Consider the following 10,850-nt stretch of genomic DNA (forward strand, 5'->3'; position numbering starts at 1 on the left):
GGGGAACTTTCCAATAAAACTGGTGAAAAGTGTGCAAAGTTCGGTCTCTTTATTAGTCGAAGGCGGGGGGGTGGGGGGGGAGGCCTCAGCCCACCCCAGCAGCCCCCCCAGGCACTGCTCGGAGCAGGTCTCCCTTGGCAGGGGCCTCCCCAGCACCTCTGCCCCGAGCCCTGTGCTCGGAATAAAGCTGTTTATTGCCTTTGAATTGGCTGTTCGTAACCCCGGGGGCTCAGCTGACGCCTGAGTATGGGGCGGGAGCCGAGGGGCTGCTGAGGGGCCGGGGGCTCTGTCCCGGGGTGCGGGCACCAGGGGTCCGAGGGGCTGAGCCTGGCCCGTTCTCTTGGGCCGGTGCCCCCCGAGGACCGGGCCAGCGCAGGGCCCCGGCCCCGGCCCCGCCGTGAGGGGCTCCCCCCCGTGCCCGGTGCCCACCGCGAGCAGTGAGCGCTGCCGCCCTCACACCGGCATCGGCATCTCGTTGTACTCGTCCACACCTTCCCGCTCGTCCAGGATGGGCTCGGCCTCGGCTGCGTCCAGCTGCAGGACACGGTGGCTGAGGGGCAGCGAGAGCCCCCCGGCCCTGCCGTGCCCCCGAGCCCGCCGCCCCCCTCCCCTCGGGACAAGGGACACAGCCACTTACACACTTCATCTCCCGGTCGGTGAAGATGCGGCTGAGCAGGCACATGCGGAGTGGCACCGTGAGGATGAGGATGAAGGGGAAGGCGAGGGAGGCCACAGTGGACATGACGGCCCAGAGCACGGCCAGGCAGGCCAGCTGCAGCCCGGTGAACAGGTGCATGCGCAGCGTGCGCACCTGGGCAAGGAGCTCTGTCAGTGCCAGCCGGGCTCTGCATCCCCCTCGCACCGCGGGCACAGCTTGGCCCGGGGGTACCCACAGCCCCGGACACGGCCCCCCAGCCCTGCCGGAGTCCCTACTCTGTCCTCTGCCCCCCTAAACAAGGCTCTGCCCCAGCCTGTCCTGCAGACACCGCAGCGCTCCCACACAAGGGTACCCCAGCCCAGCTGCTGTCCCAGACAAGGGTCCTGCCCCTAAGCATCCTCCCCAGGACCCCTCCCCACCTTTTTGACATAGGTGACATCAGGGTGGTGCTTGGGGGGCATCAGCAGCAGCTGCAGGCGCTCGTAGAACTGGATGCCATTGAGGGAGGTGACACCCATATAGAGGAAGATGCCAAAGAGCACGGCCAGTGGGATTTGCCGCAGCAGGTCCCCGATGACGATGGACAGGCCTGGGCCAGAGCAGTGTCAGCCTGGGCAGGGGGCCCAGCACAGCCCTCCGGCCCCACTTCCCCTGCCCTCACATGGGGAGGGTCCCACATCCCTGTATCCACTGGGGACAGGACGGCCACACCGATTTGGCTGGGGCTCAGGGTGCCCAAGCTCCATTCCCCACACTGCCCCCTCCCCACCGCAGCCCCCCATGGCTCCCCAGCCCCCCCTCCCCACACTGCCCCCTCCCCACTGCAGCCCCCCGAGGGCCACACCTACCGACAAGCACGGCCACCAGCAGCCCGGTGACCCGCTGCTCCTTCACCTCCTGGATCTTGGGCTTGTCCCCAGGTGCCACGGCCTTGCTCATGACAGTGAGAGCATTGGCATGGGTGACTGAGCGCACGGTGGCTGCGGCAAGCCAGGGCAACCCAAAGAGCGCAAAGAAGCCGCCCATTGCCACAATGAGCAGGAGGTCGAGGTGGAACCCGGAGCCCTTCTGCAGCATCCGCTCCTTCTTGCTGATGATCAGCCTGAGCACAGGGGCAGATGGCTGGCTCAGCACAGGCTCCCCCTTGCCCCATCAATGGCCCCTGCACAGCCCCACGGCACTCACGTGGTGATCTGGGTCTCCATGAAGATGAGGATGAAGACGAGGATGGCAGGGAGGCCGCTGGCCACCATCATCCACACAGGGAAGGCACTCTGCACACCCAGGGGGTTGATCACCCAACCCCGCTTGTCTGGGGCTGTCACAGAGAACCCACTGGGCACGCTCAGCTTCTGCAGGGGGTGGGGGAGACAGATGCTGAGAGGGCACTGGCTGTGCCCCATAGAGTGAGGGGGCCAATGGAGGCACCACGACCCACAGAAGCCAGACTCAGAGGGAGAGGGAAGGTCAGATGCTGGGAGCCAGAGGTGGCCGAACAGGTTCAGGCATGCTGGGGACAGAGGGAGCTGCTGACCCACAGCCAGGACAGCAGGACAGGGCACAGGGATCCTTAGGACGGTGTAGGGTTAAGCATCCTGCCCAGGCAGTGGATGCGCGGCTGCTCACCTGTGTGTAGGTGTCTTGGATGCTGTAGTCCACCAGCACCATCACCAGGATGGCAATGGGCACCCCGAAGTCCCCAATGAGCCTCCGGATCTGGGGAAACACCAGCACCAGCCTGGCCACAGCCCTCTTGGCTCACCCCAGTCCCCCTGGTTTCACCCCAGCGCCCCTGGGCTCGCCCTAACCACATGGTCCCCAGGTTCACCCCAGCCCTACAGCCCCACGGTCATCCCCACGCACCCGTCCGGGAAAGAAGCGGCTGTTCTTGAACTTGCGCAGGAAGAAGGCGATGAAGAAGGTGCCGGCCATGAGCACAAGTGAGAGCAGCGCCGTGTTGGGCTGCCCCGTGACCTTGGTGGCACCGCGGGCAGCCGGGCTGGTGGCTAGGGCTGTGGTGTTGGCCACGGCCACGCTGCTATTGCCCCAGGCCTCGGCTGAGCTATTGGCACTCAGGCAGCCATGCAATGGGTGCTCCTGGAAGATCTGGAGTAGGAGGATGGGATGTTCAGCCCCACCCTGCTTGGCCCTGCTGCAGCCTCCCAGCTCATTCCCCGCGGCTCACCTTGGCCAGCTTGGAGAAGGTCTCATAGATGAAGATGAGGGAGATAAGAAAGGCAAAGATCTCCTGGGTGAAGCGGGAGACAAAACGCACCAAGAAGCTGCCCTCAAAGGCCACCATGACCAGCACGATGAGGATGAGCCAAAAGCCAATCCAGACACGCCCCACCAGGTACTCCAGCTCATTGGATGTGCAGAACTGCCCAGCCGTGCAGACAGACAGATGGACAGATGGGGGTCAGGATGGTCGCAGGGCTGGACAGAACCCTGGGCAGTGGGGCAGAGCCCTGGCAGGAGGGCTGCAGGGGTCTCTGCCTGGGGCAGTGGGGCCAGGGTGGGGGTGTCTCCCCCAGCACCTCACCGTGAAGAAGGCTTCCTCAAAGACAAGAAGTGGCCCTGAGAAGCCGATGATGAGCAGGGGCTGAGCACCCAGCAAGCAGAAGAGGACGCCCTGCAGCGACGTGGAGATGATCAGCTCCGACACCCCAATCAGGTCCTGCGTCTTCTCCCCTGTGGCAGCACAGGCTCAGGCACAGCATCAGGATGGACCCATGCAGCCACGGCCCTGCTCTGCAGCACACACAGCGGGCATCCCCAGCCTGCACCATCCTCTGTGGGCCCTCACGTCCCCACTCACCCAGGAGTCCCCCGAAGGTGATGGCAGGCGACAGCGCAGCGAAGTAGATGAAGATGACGGCAGCGATGCATTGGGGGTCCAGCGCGTCACGGAAGTCGCTCAGGTACTGGGGGTACCTGCGTCGCACATCCCGGATCAGCCCCCCAAAGGGGCGGCCCGTGCGCCTCAGGGGGTCGTCATCCTCCTCGGCCTCATCCTCCACCACCTTCAGCTTCAGCAGCGCTGGGGGCAGGTGGATGAATGAACAAACAGACAGACAGTGAGGCCCAAACAGCTGGGACACCCCCCAAACTGTGCTCCGGCCCCAGCCCTGCCCTCGGCACCTTTATCCTCAGGGGACTTGGGCTCCAGCAGCAGCCTCCGCTCCTGCTCCATCCTCTTCTTCAGCATCTCGCGCTGGAAGTGGGCGACGCTGCGCAGCAGCTCCTCACCCTGCACCTCGGACGGTGGCAGCACCACGCTGCAGTCCAGGAACTCATTGATGGCATTCAGAAGGTCGTGCCGGTCATCAGCCAGGTATGCAGCCTCGTGGAATTGCTGGGGGGCAGTGGCAGGCTCAGTGTCCACACCACAGCTCTGTGGCATTCTGAGAGCCCGGTACTGCACAGCCCCAAGCCCACGGCCTCACGAGGGCCCTGGTCCTGGTGTTGCCCTGAGCCCCCAGCCATGGCAGAGCCCTGGCCCCCACCCCAGTATGGCCATGAGACCCTGACATGGCAAGGCACAACTAACTAGCACCCTGGCATGGCCCTGACAGGACTCCAAGCCCTCATCCTGGAATTTCTCTCAGACGCCAGCATTGTCATAATCTGAGCCCTCCAGCCCAACCCATCTGAGTCCTGAGCTCCCAGCCCCATCACAGCCCCAAACCCTCAACCCAGTGGTGTCTCAAGACCATAGTCCCAGCATGACCCTGTTCCCCCAGCCCTGGAAGTACCCTGAGCTCCCTGCCCAGGACAGCCTCAAGCCCCTGTCCCAGCAGAGCCCTGAACCCCCATCTTGGTACAGCCCCAAACTCCCCCACCTGGCACAGCCTGAGCCCCTGCCCCGGCAGGACCCCAATGCCCTAGGGCACGGACCTTGTCAGACATGAGGGTGGAGATGGAGCGCCCAATCTCATGATAGTCCATGTGGGTGCTGCTGGGGCCCAGCAGCACGAAGAGGAATCGCACAGGCACAGGCACCTCCAGCACCGCATCCAGCTCCACGGCCTCCTGCAGCCGCACGAAGGCCATGGTGGGCTGGTCCAGGAACTCCACACAGCCTGGGGGGCACAAGGGGCACAGGGGTCACCAGGGTGCCTGCTGCCATCCCCACACCCCTGGCCTGCCCACCCCTCCATACCCACGAGCACCACAGTGGCCTCAGCATTGTCCGGGATCTTCTCCAGCAGCTTCAGCTCGTGCTTGGACTTGGAGCGAGTGATGCCAGCCGGGGGCGTGGGAGCGAGCACCTCCCTCTGTGGGGACACAGTGGGGGACGGGGGTCAGGGCCCTTCCCCGGGGCATGGGCAGGGCTGGGGGGCCATGGCACCCACCTCCCGCTCCACGTCCACGCGCGTGTCGTGCTCGCCAGCGTGGCCGGCTATCAGGGGCTCGGTGACGGCCGGCTCGCTGCCCTCAGCCACGTGGTTGGTGCTGTGGTGGTGCACGAGCAGGGAGCCCAGGCTGCCCGCAGAGATGTTCCGCGGGAAGGAGAACTCCTTCTCGTCGCTCGGGTGGCTGCGGGACAGGGTCAGGGCTGTCTGTGGTGGCCCAATGGCACAGCCATTGCCAGGATCCCAGGGACAGCATCAGCCCCACAGCTCAGGGGGCAGAGCCCGGGGGAAAGGGGCTGTGTTCGTGCCCCCCATGCCCACCTGTGCTTGAGCAGCAGCGCCCGCAGCACATTGGCACGGTCCTCGGCCCGGATCTGGTCCGTGATGACCATCTGCTCCACCACTTGGTGAGCCACCCCTGGCAGTGTCTTCTGGTCCAGGTCCAGGAGCACGGCCCCTGGACAACAGAGGGGGGACTGATGCCAGCAGGGACAGGACCCCACCTCACCACGGGCCCCACAGGGTGGTCTCTGTCTCCCTACCGTGGGCCAGCGTCTTGCGGAGCTCCAGGAGGCTGCGGAAGGAGAGGGAGGCCACGTGGGGTTTGCCCCAGCGGTCTGTCTCCTCCTCCACATCTTCTTCAAACTTGATCCAGCGTGCCGTCTCCTTCCACTGCAGCTCCTGGTTCTTGTCCACCACCAGCTCGTTCAGCTCCACAAACACCTGCAGAGCAGCCAGGTCAGTGCCAGGACCCCAGGAGCCCCCATCCCTGCCCATTCCCTGCCTCAGGACCCCGCACCTCGTGGGGCTGCCTGTCCTGCTTGCGCTGCCGTGTGCTGGGCTCCTTGTGGTCCTTGCTGACGTGAACCATCTGTGCCTTGGCGCTCTTCCGCACCAGGTGCCGGCGCACGCCTGGCACATCCTCGAAGCGGTGACCTGAGGGGGGTCAGCAATGGTGGGGGGTGGCCAATCTGCACCTCAAACCCCAGCACAAGGGGCACCAAGCCCTGGCATGGGCGGCCATGGAGCTGTGGGATGTGCCCTGCCTGGGATAGCTCAGGGCAGAGCAATCCTCTCAGTGCTGGGGGCAGGTGCTGCAGCTTTGAGGGGGTCACTTGGCCACCACCAGCAATGCCAAGCAGGAGTCGAGGTGGCTCTTGGCACTGGGGTCACCTGCTCCCTATGTGCCAAGGCTCACCCATGTCCACTGGCACATGGGCTCTGTCCTGGCTGCACTCCCCTGAGAGCTCCACAGCAAAAGCATCACCCTGAGAGTCCTGGGCTGTGAATCCCTGGGGCTGATGAGTGCCCAGGGAAGCCACCACCACTGCTGCTACTATCTCTGGCTCCAGCTGCCCTGGGCTCAGCTCTTGGCCCCACCCCACAGGGACTCCTGTGGGGCATCAGCCCTGGCACCAGGGATGGGTCCCCTGTGATTGTGCCTAGCACTGGGAGCAGGGTCAGTGCTTGCACCCAGCCCAGCTTGGCTGCAGCCACAAGGCAACCTGGCACTGCCAGCCCCATTGTCCCAAACCCAGAATCCCTGGCACTGCCAGCCCCATTGTCCCAAACCCAGAATCCCTGGCACTGCCAGCCCCACCATCCCCAGCCCCACTCCACTGGCACTCACCCACTGTCCCAGCCCACTCTCCCGATACGGACTGGCCACCAGCACAGCCCCAGGTGCTCAGCCCCAGGTGTGTAGCCCCCACTCACTCTTCATGTAGTCCAGGTCAGCCGAGGCCAGGGTCTGTGCCTCCGACTCGTCCGTGGGCATCTTCTGGTACCGGTCCTGCTCTGCAGCCGTCATGCTGCCGATGCAGCGCCGCTCGTGCAGGTTGTAGCTCCGGTGCCCCGGCTGTGACTTCGGCGCAGGGCGCCCTGGGGACCCAGCCTCAGCGGCTGCCCCCTCCCGCAGAGCCCCCTGCTCTGCATCAGGGCTGCAAGGCAGGAGCCACCTCAGTGCTGAGCCCCCCTTTACATCCCAACCCTGCCATGGGGTACTGGAAGGGGCTGCCCAGTCCCCAACCCTGCCATGGGGTGGCCAGAGGATGCTGCCCACTCCCTAGGAGCTCCAGCATTGCCCAAGCCCAGCTCACCTGGCCTGGGCTTCCCCCGGGGTCATGCCCCCTCGGGGCTCAGGGGGGGAGCCAGGCAGTACCACGGGGGCTGCTGGCTGCTCTCCCTGGTGCTCGGTCACCTCATCCTCCTGCAGGAAGAACTGGGGGGGCAGGGGGTGAGCCAAGTCTCCCTGGCCATGGGTAGCAGGGGCCCCAGCTCCTCTGGAGCCCCAGCTGTGCCCAGACATGCTGAGCCAGGGGGGCACAGCGCTGCCCCCACCCCAGCCCAGCCCTACCCTCACCTGCACTGCCTCGGCTGGCCCGGGATGCCGCAGCTCCTCCGCCGACCGCTCCGTCTCCGTGTCGCACGCGTCATCCTCATCCTCTTCAGCCTCCTCGATGGTGGGGGTCTCTCCGGGGACAGAGGCACGCCGGGTCTTCTTCTTGCCCTTTTTCGGGATCCCCTTCTTGCGGCGGGCGTCAGGGGGCAGGTGCGTGGAGAGTGGATGATGGATGTGGTGGGACGACTGCCGGTGGTCTGGGGGGACTGGGAGTTGGTGCTGCGTTCCCTGCCCATTTCCTGCCAGTTCCCCACTGCCTGCTCGCCCCCTGTCTGCTCCCTGCCCGTTCCCTGCTCGGTGCCCGCCCTTGGCCCCGCTCACACTCGAAGTCCTCCTCGCCGTAGCTGCGCCCGGCCTCCTCAGCGTTGCGGGGGTGAGCGTCGTTCAGGATCTCCTCGAAGCGCTCCACACCCAGGGCCTTGTTCAGGTCCTTCTCCTCCTCCTCCTCCTCCCCGAAGGCAGGTGAGCCGGCGCCCAGCGCCTCCTGCTCAGGCTGTGGGATGGGCAGGGATGAGCACAGCGCTGGCCCCGCACGCTGGGGTCACGCAGCCACCCCAGGCGGGTGCCCAGACAGCGCTCTCTGAGCCCCAGAAGGCACCCAAGGGCTGTGCCCCCCCTGCGCCCCGGGCTGGGCACCCACGGCATCATTGGCACCGCATGCACCCCTAGCGCCCCCAGCCCCAGAGCTGTGCTCCAGCGTCACCTCCTCCCCATGTGCCACCACAGCTCAGCTCCAGGCCCTGGGGCTGTCCCCTGGCTGCCGCGGTGCCCCGCTCTCCTACGAGCCCAGTACCGCCCGTGCTGTGCCCCTGTCCCACCTCTGCACCCCGTGTTGTGTCCCCTGCCCACCACAGCGCTGCCCCTGCCCCGTTCCCCTGCCCCCGCAGAGCCCCCGGCTCTGTGCCCCCCCCCCAGCCGTGAGTGCCGGGGGGGCAAGGGTGGGCTCGGGGGCAGGGGGCAGGGCTGGGGGCGGTAGGGAATGCAGGGCTGGGGGGGTACAGGGATGTGGAGGAGTGGGGGTGGCTTTGTGGGGGGAATGCGGGACCGGGTTTGAGGGGGTGCGGGGACACGGGGAATGCGGAGCTGGGCCGGATCCGAAGGATGCGGGGCCGGTGGCTGCGGGGGGCTTGCTGGGGGAGTGCGGGAGGGGCTGCGGGGGGCGCGTCCCCGGCCGGTCCTACCTGAGTCATGGCGGAGCCGCTCCCTCCGCAGCTCCCGCAGCGCTTTATCGGAGCGGCGGGACCGGCCGGGGATGGGGCTGGAGGGGGGGGGGGGGGGGGGGGGGGGGAGGGAAGAGGGAGGGGGGGGCCGGGGAGGGAACCGGGGGGGCGGCGGCTCCGTCCCGGCCTCGCCAAATATTGACGGAGCCGCCTCGCGCCCGTCTCAAGGTGACGGCGAACGCAGAGGGCACCGGCGGCACCGCGGCACCGGCGGCGGCACCGGAGCGACCGCACCCCCTCCCCCCCCCCCGGAATGCACCGACTGCCCCCGGGATGCACCGAGCCCCACAGGACGCACCGGGCCCGCTCGGGATGCGCCGATTCCCCGCCAACCCCGGCCCCCCGGGACGCACCAGCACCCCGGGGCGCAACAGCCCCTCCCGCCGAGCCCCGGTCCCCCAGCAACCGGCTCCCCTCGCCGAGCTCAGATTGCCCCGGTCCCCCGGTGCTGCACGGCCTCCCGGTAAATCCCCCTCCCCAGTGCTGCACGGCCGAGCCCCCCCCGGCACGGTCCCCACCCAGTGACCCCGGGTAGGGGGCACAGGGGCACCCCAGGCACTGGGATCTGCCTGCAGGGACACCTCCGGGCAGCGGGGGGGGAGCTCCCAGCACCCCGAGCACGCACCCCACGAGCAGCTGCAGGTCCAGGGCTGTGCTATGGCCACTCCACTTGAACCCCGGCCCAGGTGTCAGGTTTGGACACAGGTGCCCCATACCCATCCCCATTGCACACTGACAACAGGGCCCCCCGGGGGGTACCCGGAGGGTGACGCAGAGGGTGACCCAGGTGATGACCCAGGCCACCCCCATCACACCCACCACCCTGGCACACAGAGGCTGCCACGTGATGGCAGCGGTGGCATCAGGCCCCATCCTGCACCTGCATTCCATACTCCTGCCACATTCCTTCCACCATCCCCATGATCGCTTTGTTCCTCCAGACCCCCCAAGCCCGTTTGGCCCCATGGCCCCAAACCTGCCGGGCTCCATCCTGCACCCCTGCAGCACCCAACACGCTCCTTTGTCTGGCACCTGGCATCACCGTGGCACAGGTGGGCACGGTGCCCTGGGCTGGCACGGCAGAGAGAGCCCCCGACAGCCCCCCTAGGCCGCAGCTTACCTGGGAGCCCCGGAGGAACTCCATTAGGATGGGGCCAGTCCCATCCCCGGTCACGTGTGCGCGACGGGGACTTGCCAGCAGCACCGGGCAGCCACGGCATGACACGGGGGTCAATCATTAACTTGGCCCGGGACCTGTCGCCAGGGCAGTGCCGGCACTGCGAGCACTGCCACGGCCGTGCCACCAGCGGCACTGGCACCGTGCCGGCCCCAAGGGCACCTGCCACCCTGGCGCAGCTGGCCTGGCCTGGCCTGCCCCAGGGAGCTGCTGGGGGGCACGGCTGAGCAATGAGGCAGGTGCCACACAGCTCTGCCACACGCCTGAGCGAAGGGGTGGGTGCTATGGGCACTGCCAGCACCCACAGCCCAGCCATCGGGCATCCCCCAGGTGCACCAAGGCAGCAGGGGCTGTGCCGTCACCCCTCCTGGCATCGTCGGGGTGCAGCCTCTCATCCCCCCCAGGCACAGGGCCCGTCCCCACGGTGGCACTTACGCTCTGGAAGGCTGAGGAGACAATGTGGTGAAGCTCGGAAGACACCTGGGAGTGGGTCATGGCACCTGCACGGCCCCCGGCACAGCCGGCTTAGCCCTTTTCCTTCTCGCGGGGGCTCAGGGGTCGCTGTCGGGGCAGCATAACCTGGGGGAACAGACGGGGATCAGGGGGTCCCCCCGAGCCCTGCCGCAGGCGGGGGCCGGGGCTGCCCCTCCTCAGCTTGGGCTGGCTCCGGGATGGTTTGTCTTGGCCACCGGTTGGAATGGGAGAGCTGTGGCCAAGAAAAACGCCGGGAGGGGAGCGGAGTCGGGGCAGCAGGACCCCGGGCAAGCACCCAACCCTGCGGGGTGCAGGCAGGGTGCCAGACTCGGGGGGCCACAGCAGCACCCAATCCTCCCAAAACCCCACAGCTCCCCCACCAGTTTCCTCAGCCCAACCCAGCTTCCACCCACATTTGCCCCTTGGCAGCTCCCTGGGCCCCGCGCTGACCCCTCTGGCACCAGTGTGCCGGGTTTATTGCCACGGGAGGCGGCCCCACGTGACGGGGGGGACTGAAGAGGGTGGTGACGGATGACTGCGTCTCACATGGGTGGCATCACTGTCC

The 10,850-nt window shown here is 67.2% G+C and overlaps 1 protein-coding gene across 1 annotated transcript; it reads right to left on the reverse strand.

The window, feature by feature from the left end:
• Window positions 1–46: 46 nt before the first annotated feature.
• Window positions 47–10,379, reverse strand: SLC4A2 (solute carrier family 4 member 2). Its single transcript, XM_062505388.1, has 22 exons — window positions 10,247–10,379; window positions 7,736–7,907; window positions 7,376–7,611; window positions 7,113–7,234; window positions 6,730–6,953; window positions 5,813–5,949; window positions 5,556–5,736; window positions 5,335–5,470; window positions 5,014–5,197; window positions 4,821–4,935; window positions 4,556–4,740; window positions 3,800–4,013; window positions 3,477–3,698; window positions 3,201–3,349; window positions 2,844–3,038; window positions 2,522–2,764; window positions 2,285–2,374; window positions 1,844–2,010; window positions 1,507–1,760; window positions 1,078–1,247; window positions 638–811; window positions 47–534 (listed from the first exon to the last, which is right to left on the reverse strand). The coding sequence occupies exons 1-22, from the start codon at window positions 10,304–10,306 to the stop codon at window positions 454–456; spliced, it is 3,711 nt and encodes a 1,236-aa protein (XP_062361372.1). The 5' UTR covers window positions 10,307–10,379; the 3' UTR covers window positions 47–453.
• Window positions 10,380–10,850: the final 471 nt, after the last annotated feature.

Source organism: Cinclus cinclus, chromosome 1 (genome assembly GCF_963662255.1).
Source record: "Cinclus cinclus chromosome 1, bCinCin1.1, whole genome shotgun sequence".
Taxonomy (NCBI): Eukaryota; Metazoa; Chordata; class Aves; order Passeriformes; family Cinclidae; genus Cinclus; species Cinclus cinclus.

What these genes read in the sequence shown, in the direction of transcription:
- SLC4A2 (XM_062505388.1), bottom strand. Translation starts at nt 10,306, where the DNA reads ATGACCCACTCCCAGGTGTCTTCCGAGCTTCACCACATTGTCTCCTCA. An exon ending in CCGGGGGAAGCCCAGGCCAG is followed by an intron (nt 6,954 to 7,112) that starts GTGAGCTGGGCT and finishes CCTGCCTTGCAG; the next exon opens with CCCTGATGCAGAGCAGGGGG. An exon ending in TCCAAGACACCTACACACAG is followed by an intron (nt 2,011 to 2,284) that starts GTGAGCAGCCGC and finishes CACCCCCTGCAG; the next exon opens with AAGCTGAGCGTGCCCAGTGG.